Source organism: Xenopus laevis, chromosome 9_10L (assembly GCF_017654675.1).
Source record: "Xenopus laevis strain J_2021 chromosome 9_10L, Xenopus_laevis_v10.1, whole genome shotgun sequence".
Classification (NCBI taxonomy): domain Eukaryota; kingdom Metazoa; phylum Chordata; class Amphibia; order Anura; family Pipidae; genus Xenopus; species Xenopus laevis.
This window is the reverse complement of record NC_054387.1, coordinates 1,883,725-1,898,458: the sequence shown is the minus strand read 5'-3', so window position 1 is coordinate 1,898,458 and position 14,734 is coordinate 1,883,725. Positions and strand designations below refer to the sequence as shown.

Here is a 14,734-nt window from a genome sequence, read left to right as displayed (position 1 = left end):
AAGCTGCGGCAGAATGTTGTAGTTGTAAATGTTTCAAGAATCATAGTGGTCAATTCCACTGGAGAATAGTGCTCAGTGCTTTGGCCTGAAAGTGTTCAGTGTGAAGCCTGGAGACCAATTAAAGAAAATGTTCTGCTGGAATCTCTACAAATTGGCTTTGCTGCAGCGGCTCCAGACATCATTAAAACCAGCTCCCTCTAGATCAGTGGTTTTCGGACGTATTCAATCCCAGAACCTCTAGGAAGTCCAACGTTTGACCAGGTCCCTTCTTAGTCCATGAAAACTCTATACAGGGGGGAAGAATCATAAAAATGAAAATGAATATAACAGCATCAAAATAAGTGATCACTAAATTTAATTTAGCGGGTTCCCATGAGTACCTTGGAACTATATGTCCCTAAATGGCCTTCAGGCCACTCTGCCCCCCCAGCCAAGACTCATTAGAGGCCTCACAGTTTAGGAATGACTGCTCTAGATGAACTACAGTACCTTGGTGCAGATTGTCTCTGTAAATTCTTAGGTAAACCTTTTTTTTATCTCTAACATTACAGCCCTATATAGCATACATTTCTCCCTGCATTCAGATTCTTTTGTATTTCTATTACAGCCAGTTCAACTACAGCTCTTAAAGTTACTTCCTTGTCTAGCGTAAAGCTCCACCCCTTTTGCTTTCTGAGCCCTCCTTCTCTCTTTGACTATGAAGACTTCAAAGAGGTGCCTACTGAGCATGCTCCCTACCCCTGCTCCAATGGAAATCAATCATGCATGCTCAATAGGAACCTTTTTGAGGTTTTCATAGTCAAAAAGAGAAGGAGGGCTCAGTAAAAGAGCTGCAGTTGAACTGGCTGTAATCGAGAAATAAAATAAATCTGAATGTAGGGAGAAAAGTATTCTATGTAGGGCTGATTAGAGCAGTTTTAGGGGTTTTAAACTAAAAAGGCGTACTTATCCTTTAAGGTCAGAATCCGACCTAATGAGTTTGTAGGGGGAAAATGCAAGTTGCTGTGTTTACAGCTAAGCTACTGCCTAGACAAGCTCACTCTTCAGGTGGAAGAAATAATAGGAAGAATTGTATAAGAACAAGTACTTGGAGCACATTGGCATCTTCAGCTGGACAAAACTTGCAGGCGCTAGTATTTGTGGGTCCCCCTTGCTCCTCTCATCTATAATTCTGTGAACCCCCTCTCTCGCAAGTGGAATTTCTGCCTCCTTTAACTATCTCTAAGGGCAGAGACACACAAATCTATTTGGGGGAGACTAGTCACCCATCGACTAATCGCCTCTTCTTCGGGCGACTAATCTCCCTGCAATGCCTTCCCGCCAGCTAGGATCTAAATTGCTGGCGGGAGGACACAAGGAGCGCTTCATTTTCCAAAGTCACCCAAAGTTGCCTGACGAGGAAATTTCGAGTGACTTCGGAAAATGAGTGCCATCCCACCGGCGATTTCGATTCTAGCTGGCGGAGAGGCAGTTTGGGGAGAGTAGCCACCCGATGCAGAGGTCCCCGAATCTTCTCATCTGTCCCTGCCCTTAAGGGGTTGTCCACCCATTAGATCCTTTTTTTTTTCAGTTCAGTTGTTTTCACTTTGTTCGCTACAAATTAAAACTTTTTGCAATTTTTTATTTTTGACGGATTTTCCTAAATTGAAGTTTAAAGTGTAATGTTGGTGAGTGCGAGTGGGGCAGCTCGGCGATATGGGTGCAGATTCTGTTCTAAGGAGTTGGGCCATTTCTCAGTAGGATCTATGGGGAATATAATGAGAGCTGCAGAGTCGCTGACCCCCCCTCCCAGAGCTGCTTCTCAAACGCGTGAAACTTAAAACTTCAATATCATTTGTGGGATAAGTATCGGATAGGACTCTGTATTACAGTAAATCGGTTTAGTGCTGCAGACTCCAATGGTAATAAAAAGGATAATATATATTTCTAAGACCCCCCCGTCTGTACATAATGGTGTGCTCTTGGTATGCCTGTGGAATAGGAATGGGGTAGTGTCTGAGTCTAGATCCCATTATCTTGCGGTGAGGGAATTCAATCAGCATCTGTCAATAGCACAGTCTTTTATGCTGGCAAACGACTGGAGCTCCGCTGTGGGCTCTTTCACTGGCTAAATGTTCCATGCTCTGCTCCATGTCTCCTATTGTTGGCACATGAGGGGCGCCATGCCAACGGGACAGGAGGGTTCACAAGGATAAATCCCTCCGGTGGTGTCCGGGATGCCTGGTTGCCAGGCAACGGGACTCGGCCGGAGCAGCTGGGCGTCAATGGGGGCAAAAAGGGACCGGAGTTGTGTGCCCAGGATCCAAATAGCAATGATAAAAGGGTGAGGCGAAGGGGCTGACAAAAGTCTCATTTCTATGAGGGAATGTAAATCACAGAGCTGACCCGTGCGCTCCTCCTGCCTCTTTAACATGCGCCCTGGTAACTGGAAGCAGATCCAAGATGGAGGACATGGTATATAACATAGACTTATACACATATATAGCTACACACACACACAGAAATGCCCTTTAAACTCCGAGGCACCCGTGTGTAATGACTCAATTAGCCAGTCGCTGATGTAGCTAGCCACTTTATGGATTAGCGTGTGGCCTGCTGAGATGACATTCTTATATTAAATGCATGGACCTGTTTCATACAAACATCTCGCTGCTGCCGCTGGGCTCTCATGGCTGTGCCAGCAATTACAAAGAGGGGGGCCTCCGGCTGGCATATAGTTGTCTCCCCTCCCTCCCACCCACCGCTACTTGTACAAGGGAGGGCAGCACATAGTTCTCTACTTACAGCAGCGTCTCTATGTTCAAAGCAGACACTGTGGTTACCCCAGACACAGACCCCCATGAGCTCACACCTCGGGGGGGGGGGAGAGGAGGAAGGGAGGAAAGAGAGGGGAAATGTGGGGCGAATACCTATTACGGCAGCCATTTCTGCACCATCTCAATTCAAATACATTGGAAGCATCACGAATAGAACTGCAAAGTATCTGGTTCATGTTAAGATGTCATGCTTACTTCAATAACTGGATGAATAGATATGTATTAAATAAATATATATATATATATATATATATATATATATATATATATATATATATATATATATATATATTATGGCTGGATGGAAGAGGATGCTAAAGAAAGACCAAATGTCTTTTGGCACAATGGTTTTAAACATTAAAAAATAATGGTGGATTTATATGACCATAGGAATGGGTTAAACAAAGCAATACAAGTATTTACAAGGAAGGTTATTGGGAGGGTTATATGGAGCATTAGAGAGAGTTATAGGGAGACTTATATGGAGTAGCAGGAGGAAGTTTAGGGAGGGTTACATGACATTAAACGCAAGGTTATATGGAGCATTAGTTCAACTTATTGGTTGGATTGTAGTGGGGCAATAATGTAGAAATAGAAAGACTTATAGGGAGGGTTATAGGGAGGGTTATAGGGAGGGTTATATGGAGAAATAGGAAGAGTTATAAGGAGGGTTATATGGAGCAATAGGGAGGGATATATGGAACAATAAGAAGGATTATAGGGAAGGTTATATATGTGAAATAGGAAGGGCTAGACAATGTTACTGGCGGGTTTATATGGAGCAATAAGAGGAGTATCACTGGCCTTTCTGTGGAATAACAGAAGCTGGTTTTGGGGTTCAGTGGTGCGTTGGGTGTAGTTAATTGCAGAAACTTACTTGAGGGGCTACTGAGAATTTAAGTGAATTTGAAGAAGTAATAAGGGTGATAAAGGAGCAATATTACAGTGAGTATTCATTCAGCGCACTAACTAAGAGTTATTTGAAGAAATGGGGAGCGGTCTATGAATAGAGAAATATAAAAGCGTATTATGTTCCACATTGTACTGAGGCCTGTGATTAGCCTAAACAGCTGCACCTTCTCTTCAGTAAAAAAAAATGTATATATATTTTTACAGTTTAAGGAATAATTGCTTTCCAATTTGAAAGATCTTGGGCATGTGTTTCTTTAACATTTCCACATGTTATTTTGTCTTTCAGAACCCTCGTCTGCAAAGAGGCCTCAGCTCCTCTCTCCACATATTAAGGTGGGGATGGTCGACCTGTGAGAGGCGTCCGCCCGCCTCCATGTGAACGCTACGCCCCATGATCCTCGGGGAGCTGGGGGCGGAGCCCGCCTTGGTCTCTTCGGATTGGTTCTGGATGGAATTACGTTGAATGGACCAGAATCTCAGCGGGCTGGACTGCTTGTCAGAGCCAGATGAAAAAAGGTAAAAATGGCCTCATCCCACCCTACATAGTGATGGGGAAGGTTATGTGGATTTATAGAAACCAGTGGAGGAATGGCTAACGTTATTGGAAGGATCATAAGCATTCAGGGATAGGATCTAATAGTGTTGATTTTAATTGCGGCTGCTCAGATGTAAGCGATAGCGTTTTAGATTTGCATTACAGTGTATCAGCCTAAATGGCAAGTGTAGAAATATCCTTCAATCCTGTTTCTGATCTCCTACCCGCGTCACTTCCCAAGGCCGTACAGCAAGTGCAGGAACCTTCGTTGGCTATTTGCTTTTCCATACTGCTCTCTGGTGCCCAAGAGTTAACTCTTATCAGTGGAGTTGTTGGACTCTGCACAGAAATAACACACCTGCATGTGAACTTTAACCGTTAAAGTGCTGGCGTGCCTGTGGCAGCTGCAAAGCAGCAACTCGCTGTGACCTACTGTAAACCCGAAACTCTCTTTGTCTGCCGCCTCCCCCTGGTACCAATGAACTCACATTTAACCATGTCACTGAAATTTCTTGGGCAGAAGCTGGTTAAAAGCTATTTGTTTTGTGTTCAAGGGCTCATTTACCTTCACAAAACATATTGCTTTCAACAGTAACCCACAAATAATGGTGTCATTAGGTGCTTGCTTATAACCTTCAACTTTCATTGCACACCCTGTAGCAGCTCAGCACCCTTGGGTGGCACCTCTATAAACTGTTATGGTTTTGCTGGGTATTTCTCAACTCGCATCAGTTGCTGTGTAACAGAGAAGAAGAAATACCCGCAACCATCAAATGTATGCAACTGTAACATTTTAGGGAGTGGTTAACCAGGTATGAACACGTTCATTTTAGAAAAATAGTAAAAATAGGAAATGTTTGTTTGAGCTTATACTATTTGCTTTGAAATTCTTTGTAGACTACAAATATTGGCTCTGATATCTGACAGGTTCCTGATAACACTGACTGAGCCTCTCAGGGCATTCAACTTTATAGCCCTAAGCCACTGCCCTGTAGCTCAGACATGTCCTCTGGATTGTCTCATTGGGGTCACAAGTGGGATTGACTGAGTTGCATTTGCTTCATGAACTGGGAAATTTGTCTGAAAAATTAGAGGATGGATTGATTTACGTCCCAGCAGATACAGTATTTCAAGGAAACCTGTGTGAGTGTGCCAAACTCCAAATTGGATCACTTGAGGGGTGCATGGAATAAAAGGTGAATGTTCCTAAGTTGCGCAGCCCTAAAACACATGGGGAATCAGTGGAACTGCTTACTAAATAGCTGCAAAATCTTTTTCCAAACAGTCAAAAGAGGTGGAGAAAAGGTGGCCTTACACAGACTGACCCTATTGAGAATTTAGGCCAGGGTCAGCCTTATTTCCCATTTGCCTTTGCATATCTGGGTGTCTTGAGATGAAGATTTTCTTGAAATCCTGCCAATTTCCAGCACTAAACCACATGGTGAATCTGTGGCAGCACCCAAAACATGAGTTAGGTGGCCACACACAGTCCACATGTTTAGGTACTGATTTCACCCTAAATGAGAGTGTATGATATAAAGCAGTATCTCTGTTAGTGGGATGCTGAGCTATCTCTATCACTATAAGTGGAATACTGGGGATACTGAGCTATCTCTATCACTATAAGTGGAATACTGGGGATACTGAGCTATCTCTATCACTATAAGTGGGATACTGCGCTATCCCTCTCTGAATAGAATAGAATACTGAGACTACTCTCACCCTGATATGCAACTTTTAGCCAGTTACTTAACTTTCTAATGGCCAAAATTAGTATACAGAACCATCAGCCCTCCTGCCCAATGGAATGGGCAGGTAAATTAGCTTAGGTGAGGATAGGATACCTGGAAGGGTCGGCCATTGTAATCTGTGGGAACCAAGATATTTTTCTCTCCCTGCTAGTGAGATATAGCATATCGATTGATTGATTTTTGATTGACTTTGCTTGGTTATTAGATGTCGTTTAAGGTTTTTCATATCGGAGTCTTAAATGTTGTATTTAGCAGGCTTCTCATGGCCTATTTAGGTTCTATATTTATATAAATAAAAGGAGTCTGGGAGTTGTAGTCCACCAGCAGCTGGAAACCCCAAAGAATCACGAAAGACTATGTCCTTCAGAAGACTTGGATCCCATCCCGTTCCCTCATCCTCCCTCAGGATACCAGTACACACATGGTGATGACGTCCTGTGCCCGGAATAGACAAGGAGCTGCTTTCAATTAGATCCACTGCAGAACATTATATACATTACAATGTAACCCCTCTGGTGCTGCAATTGTGACGCCAAGCGCCTGAGCTCCTACATCGTGACTTCAAAGTGCACATTCAGGACAAGGTGATGCTGTTGGATAGAGATGTTGGTACTGAGTAGCCGTCAGGTTACAGTGGGGGTTCCAGTAATTACACTAATGGGCATGTTATTGTATATTCAGAGATTGCTATACTGGGGTGTACAATCAGAATCTTGATAGCTGCAATCGTCTGCAGTATGGGGCCAAGGCAGGGTTTGTGATGTCACTGCTGACTGTTCTGTGACCTCGGAGGGGCGTCTCCAATAAAGAGCCCCCTAAATATCTGCGCTGGGATACCTGCTGCACAGCATAATGTTTTAATCCAGACCTTCTGCTGGAACACGTCTCCCTGGGCCTAAAAAGTAACATACATTCTCCCCCACAACAAAGCTTATTGGGTTGCAAGTACATTTCTTTTAGTTTCCACTCTTTTCTCCTGCGTCCCCCAAATGGCTTTGCATAATGATATTTCTATGGATCCCCCACATCTCCAGCGCTCCCATAGGACGTGGAGCACAAATGGTTTCTGTTAAATGTTTGACTTGATCCTTTTACGTTATATTAACCCACTTCATAGCCAGATTTAAGGAATGGAGCAAGAATATACGGGGAGCAGAGAGTGACTTGGCACATTGACCTTGAGCAATGGCACATGGCATAGAAAGGGTAACTAAAAGCCACTGTAAAGAGTTACACTGGGTGCTGGATGGGTGCGTAAGTACATGGGTTATATGGCACAATAGAAAACAAGGAAAGGCAAGGCTATATTCTGCCTGCGGCACTCCCAGCATCCCCCGGATAGCCTTTGGGTTTCTAATACCTAATAAACAGGGTTTTAGGAAGGGTTGGATGGAACAACGTTACAAGTGGACAACCAGGGAAGACTGAAGGCCAGTTAGGTTGACTAAAGGTCCCCATACATGGAGAGATCCGCTCGTTTGCCGATGTCGCCAAACGAGCGGATCACCCTCCGATATGCCCACCTTGAGGTGGGCAATATCGGGCTGATCGGATCGTGGGCCCTAGGGCCCAAGGATCGGATCCTAGCGTTTGCAAACGGGCGGTCGGATCGCGGGACCGCGTCAACCGATGCGGCCGTGATCCGACGGGATTTTTAATCCCATCCGATCGAGATCTCGATCGGGGAAGCCCGTCGGGGGCCCCCATACACGGGCCAATAAGCTGCCGACTCGGTCTGTCGGCAGCTTTTATTGGCCTGTGTACGGCCATCTTAAGCCATAGCAACTATAGCAATATTTCCTTCAACAGTGTTTAGAGTTAAGGTGGCCATAGACTCAAAGATCCGCTCGTTTGGCGACATCGGCAAACGAGCGGATCTTTCCCCGATATGCCACTAAACTGCATGGCTATATCGGGGGTAATTCGAACGTTCGGCCATACGGCCGAACGATTGAATTACGATGCGCCAAGCGGCTCCGACGGGTCGGTCGGGTAAAAATCCAACCTTCCCGATTGATATCGTGGCCAGATATCGATCGGGAAGACCCGTCGGAAGCCCCCATACACGGGCAGATAAGCTGTCAAATCGGTCCAAACGACCAATATCGGCAGCTTTATCTGCCCGTGTATGGCCACCATTAGGATGGGCCTGACCAAATGGCTTAGCTCTAAACATTGCTATGACTCGCAAGTCTAAAAAAGAGGTTGGCACCTTGCAGATTAGTAGCCCACTGTGTGTAATTAATAGGCCAAATGTGCTTTGTTATTAATGTCAAGCACTAGTATGAGCTGTACTCCAGGAAAGTGACGTAACAAAGGAGTTAATAAGGAGAAAGACTATTCTAATGGATGTGTAAATCAAAAGAGCTGATTAAAGTATGCAGAATGCCTGTGGAACAAGTACAGATAATGAACTGTTGCCACCCGCCCTGTGCCCATCTCTTGCCCAGTGCCGTGTCTCCTTGTTCCCGGCTGGAAAAGTGATTCTGAAAGGACTGAGGTTTTCTAGACGTGTGACGGAGTTTGTGCGGCTGGCAGTGCCCTGTAATCTGTATTAACACTAAACTTGGCAGTGTGTTTGTTTGTGTGAGGGGAAATCCCTTGCTCACGTAGAAAGAGTTCTCCTGTGCCAGTGATGATCCTCGTGCTGCAGAGCAGGGACTGGCACAGACGTGAGTGGGAGAGACAAGAGCAGCGTGCCGCCCGCATGGGTATCACCACCTGCAGCTTCACAATAAATACTCACCTACATCTGTCAGTTACACTTTTCTATAACTCTCCCTATTAGCACATACAATATTGCCAGATAACCCATCTTACTGCTCAATATAGCCCCCACTATAATAGAAATACTTCCTAAAATCATTCTTTTTTAATTCCCTCTTTTGCGCCATAGATCCCACCCTATAATGTATTGTTACTAATATTTATTCATCCCTGTCATTTTCCCTGTATATAACTCCTACATCTGCCACTTTGTAATGTTCACGATGTGATTGTTGTGAGAAGCAGATGTATCACTGCTCTTGTGTGTCTGTGTGTATCACAGCTGGCAGTTGGTGTGTTTGGACTAGTTGCCAGCTACAACATACTTGATATAAAGTGGCATCTGTCAATGTCCAACTGTCAGTTTCATTATCAGTTTTTGATGTGCACAGCGAGGCTGGCTTTGATTATTCCTGCAAAATGTCTGTTTGTTACACGGCAGGTGTTTGTGAGTGCAATGGTTGTGTTATTGTACAGGGATGTTGTATCCAGAGCAGCCCTTCCCCACGCTCAGCCATATGCGCTGCTTATCCGGTGACCTATCAGTATATAAATAATGCACATACTGTACCAGGCAACGCATTTACAGGAATCACATTATGACCTGAGCTCGGGGTTAATGTGTGTCTTGTGTGGCGGCTGTGTGTTTGTCACTAAATGACCCGTGTGCCTGCCAGTGAATGGTGTGTTTGTGACGGCGTGTGTGTTCTCTCTCTCTCTTTGCACAATGTTGTGATTATCTGCAAAGCACATTTTTCAAAGGCTTACAGTGTAAACAACATGTACAAGCTGACAAATAGCAAAATGGCCGCTGCTCGTCGGAGACTGCGTTTATCCAGTTCTGATTGGACTGCAGCTAGCAGCACCAGGAGATGGCTTTCACTGAGAATCATGGGAGTTGTAGTGGTAGCAGAGCAGTGTCTGGGCACCACAGGGTATCACTGACTTCATATTGTCCATAACTAAAGAGGGGGGCATAGGAAGTGAGACTTGTGACTGCTGTGGGGGCCCATTGACCAATTAGAAAAAAATCTAAAAAAATATCCTAATCCAAAAGTTTAGTTGGGGACCCTAAACAGATTTTGCTTTGGGGCCCAGTAACTTGTGTAAGGTTCTAAGCTTTCGTAATCATGGCTGCAATGGGTACCAGCGGTAGTGGCAGGAGCAAGTATACACCCCGCACATTCTTTCAATAACTTCAATTGATGTTCTACATAGAAAACAAAGTTAGGGCTCAGTGTCCGTGGCACCTCTGTTCCCCTTCTGATCACCAGTGCCCTTTAAAGGCTTTCTCTTCTTTCTGCTCTGACTGCCAAGAGCTGACAATCTGATTAGCGGAGAGAAGTGGAGGCAAAAGGGAGAGGTGTTTGGCCTTTCAGGTCAGGCAGGAGACGGATGTTTATCCCCAGGCTCCATGTCCCGTGACTGCCTCGCCTCTGATTTCGTGCAGGTCCCCTCCCTGTCATTGGGAGGGAGTTGGTGGTGTATATGGGGGGGGGGAGATATTTCAGGTGTCGGGATGCAGCTTTGGCTCGGAGCCATGAACTGGGAAGACCTCAAGTGCTGGCAAATTGCCCAGGCCCCTGTCTGGTACAGCTTGTACTTTACCACTGGGGGAGGGGGGCATCTTCACGGAGGGGTCTCCATTCTTGACTTAACCCCTACAGCGCTGAACACTAAACATCTGCCCGGCATGTGTGGGGTTAATGTGTTGGGCTTGTTAGTGCAAGTCGTCCCTGCGAGCTCACGCCCTGACATAATAAATGTATATAAATGTATAGCGTGCGAGCCATACCAAGTGTACTGTGTGCTACTCTATGGTACTCTGAAGTACTGTGTGGTACTCTGTGGTACTGTGTGGTACTCTATAGTACTGTGTGGTACTCTATGGTACTCTGAAGTACTGTGTGGTACTCTATAGTACTGTGTGCTACTCTATGGTACTCTGAAGTACTGTGTGATACTCTGTGGTACTGTGTGGTACTCTATGGTACTCTGAAGTACTGTGTGGTACTGTGTGATACTCTATAGTGCTGTGTGGTACTCTATGGTACTGTGTGATACTCTGTGGTACTGTGTGATACTCTATGGTACTGTGTGGTACTGTGTGGTACTGTGTGCATGTAGTGCGTGTCATGATTGTGGCGCTCCCTGCCCCGGCTACACCGTCACACAAACAGGAGGCTCTTGTGATCAGCCCACTCTGCTTTTATCTTTATGAGGAGCAAGTGAAAGAGTTTGCCTTACCCCATACAACCTTTGATACGTTTTGTGAGCGAGTGTGTGAATGTATGTACAGTTTATCCTCACACAACACAAGGCCATTCCATTGGGCCGCTCCCTGTTGTATAGTATGTGAGTTATTGCTGCTTCCGCATAGCTGAGCCTACCTGCAGGCCTCGGCACTTCTCTGCCCCCAAGTCTTTCCTCACTACAACTCAACTTACTCCAGTTCACTTCTTTTACCTCAGTAGAAGCCCGTTCATATCTGGGACAGTCACTATTATTCACTGTTAAAAACGATGCAAATATTTCGAGTTCTTAACTCTTGTTTCTATGGGCTGTTTGGAATCCAAGAAGCAGAGCTGACTAGGTGTGCTGTCTGTGAGGCCTTGCAGGGTGCTGAGCCTAGCTACAAGCATTGATCAGTGTTTCCACATTAGAACTCACTGTTCCACTTACTCTAATTCACTTCAAGTCGTTCACCTCAGTAGAAGCCCGTTCATATCTGGGACAGTCACTGTTATTTACTACAGGCCCTGTCACCTCATTATAGCTCACTAGACCTTCCTTACTGTCAGCACTGCATTCAACAGGGCCACAAAGTGAGGCTGAGACAAGGGGAACATCACAGGCCTAGCTGTCATAAATATCCCCTGCTTATCTACAAGTGTCACATTCATTTTACCTCACTGCAGGGCCTGTGCCATAAATGACTAAATTCTGAGGTAAATTTTACCTCACATCATCAGACTGGGCACTGAATCCTAAAGTATAATGGTTTGTCAGATATTGGCAGCTGATTCCTCAAGCTAAAACAAGTAAAACCTGCAAATATTTAGAGTTATTAACTCTTGTTTTAACAAAATGGTTCCCCCAGTCCCCACCCACATTATGTGCAGGTATTTACTAGCGGCATTTATTGCTCTGTGATTTTATGACATAATTGGGTGGCCTTATAATCACTACTACATAATGGCTGAAGCCCTTGCGTCTTGTTGAGGTTGTTTTAGTTCTTATTGTGCTCCCTTATTAGCTCATTGGGTTCTCACTGCCCCTACAACAAAATGGCTGGGCCCTTTGTAATCACAACCAGGCCTCGGATATTGCCTTGCTTGGAAGACTGATGGCTCTGTGCTTTTCCATATATATCTCTCTTTATTGCTTCTTCCTAATGAATGTATGTAAGGCTTGTGCAGCTATTTATTGCCATGGATATGGAGGCATTTTGCATTTATTATACATATATGTGTGTGTGGGTTCCTCATCCTGAGCAGATATATTTAGTTGCTAGTCAGCTCCGCTTTAAGTAGAAAAGGTCAATTTATTTTTTACTTGTAAGCTGAATTTCTCTTCTTGTCTCTGAGCAGTACACTTGTGGAAATGTCCAACCTTATGCCTGTATAGATATATATATATATGTGATTATGTGTGTGCCACGTTTTCATAAGCACTGCCAAATGCCCTTTTTACATTGCTGAATTGCCTCTAATCTACCCACTATAGAATTAGGCATACGGAATAATATCGTGCATTTATTATTATTAATCTCAGCGTGCATTCAATGTTTCTTTCCGTTCAGATTTCATGCATATTAAAGGCCAACAAAGACCCCCAAAAAGGATTAGAGAAGAGATGTACTTTATATACCTGTAAAGGGTCGCTGTTCCATCTGCAAATCACAGGGACTTGTGAAAAGTTTTAGTATGTTATAGAATGGCTAAGCAACTTTTCAATTGGTCTTCATTATCTATTTTTAATCGTTTTAATAATTTGCCTTCTTCTTCTGACCCTTTCCAGCTTTCAAATGGGGTCACTGACCCCATTTAAACAACAAATGCTCTGAAAGGCTACAAATGTATAGTTGGTGCTGCTTTTCAGTACTTATCTTTCTATGTAGGCCTCTCCTATTCATATTCTAGTCTCTTATTCAAATCAATGCATGGTTGCTAGGGCAGTTTGGATCCTAGCAACCAGACGGTAGTAATTGCAAACTGGAGAGCTGCTGAATAAAAAATCAAAAACCACAAATAATAAAAAATGAAAACCAATTGCAAATTGTCTCAGAATATCCCTCTCTACATCATACTAACAGTTAATTCAAAGGTGAACAGACCCGTGTCTGCCTGGAATGTATGTCTGTCCTCCTGCGGGTGGCATTTCACCAGGTAATGGTTACAATTAAGACCTTGTGTATTATATAGGGAATGATTTACCTCTTTGTGTTTTGTGTATATCATTTGCATCTAATGTTTGGGTCCCCGTGGGGATCCTTGATAAATATATACACATTAAGCCCGGTTAATACATGTAGAAGAATACACGCTTGTGGTTAAGGCATGTGCTGTGTCAGGCATGCTGAGTAATCACTACCATGTCACTTATTTCCCCGGTCCTCCGATGATTCTGTTGCTAAGCTGATCCTGGTTGCTAGGGCAACAGATGCTGATTGCGATAGCAAGGTCCATGCATGGGGTTGCGCCGCTGCCCTTGACCCGCTATGCGGCAAGAATGCAAAAATACCAGTGCATGGGGAAGTGTTAATTATTCTGTTAACTCTGCCCAGTAACTGTTCTTTACTCCCTGGCACGGTCCAGTAAGCTTTTTGGCACGGTATTAAAGGAAATTATCTGCATGGTGAACTTGCATTATCACGCTTAGATCATAAAATATAACTGTGATTAATACTGAAGTGTCATGGGGTATTATTTCTGCAGTATGGCAGCACTTATAATATAGGGATGCACCGAATGCACTATTTCGGATACAGCCAAACCACCGAATTCCCCGCAAAAGATTTGGCAGAATATCAAACTGAATGCTAATTTGCATATGTAAATTAGAGGTGGGAAGGCGAAAACATTTTTTACTTCCTTCCCCAAAAAGTCACGCGGTTTCCCTCCCCACCCCTAATTTGCATATGCAAATTCGGTTCGGCCGGGCAGAAGGATTCGGCCGAATCCTGCTGAAAAAGGCCGAATCCCGAACCAAATCCTGAATTCGATGCATCCCTAGTAATAATATATATAATATAATTGAATATAATATATAGAAAACTGTCACATATAAACACTGGATCTAGTGTCATGGTTCATCCCACTGGCTGTGGCTCTACACTCCCTCCTGGTGGCCCGGTGGGGCTTGGACTTGGCTGCATTGTTCCATGGAAGCATTTTTAGCAAGAGAGTCCCTCCCTAGAACCATGGGTTCTGGCAATGCGATGGGCCAGCTCATGGCAAACTTGAGATCATCATCATGTGTTTTTACAGCCCGTAACTGTAATATCTTCTGCAAATGCAACAACACTTCCAGTGTTTCCAACTGACGGGACTGACGGAATTTGTGGTTTTTCTGAAAATAATTAATGCGCTAGGTCCCCAGGGTGTTAAAGGGGAGATTTACCTTTACGTTAGCTTTTATTATGTGATAGAATGTCTAAATCAACTGCCCATTTTTTCTTTTTTATATTTTCTGAATTATTTGCCTTCTTCTTCTGACTCTTTCAAATGGGGGTCACTGACCCTATCTAAAAAACAAAACAAATGTAAGGCTGGTATTGCTATTTTTTATTGCTTTATACCTCTCCTTTTCATATTCCGGTCACTTATTCAAACCACAGCATGGTTGCTAGGGTAATTGGGACCATAGCAACCATATTGCTGAAACGGCAAACTGGAGAGCTGCTGAATAAAAAGCTTAATCACTTAAAAACAACGAATGATGAAAAAAGAAAA

At 44.1% G+C, this 14,734-nt stretch overlaps 1 protein-coding gene across 2 annotated transcripts in view; it reads left to right on the top strand.

Moving 5' to 3' along the window:
* Positions 1-14,734, top strand: part of thra.L (thyroid hormone receptor alpha L homeolog) — an 87,561-nt gene that overhangs the window by 52,676 nt on the left and 20,151 nt on the right. For both annotated transcript variants that reach the window (XM_018234145.2, XM_018234144.2), the window contains exon 2: positions 4,015-4,244. In XM_018234145.2, coding sequence (XP_018089634.1) covers positions 4,192-4,244 — 53 coding nt within the window. In that variant the 5' untranslated portion in view covers positions 4,015-4,191. The remainder of the gene's footprint in view (positions 1-4,014; positions 4,245-14,734) is intronic.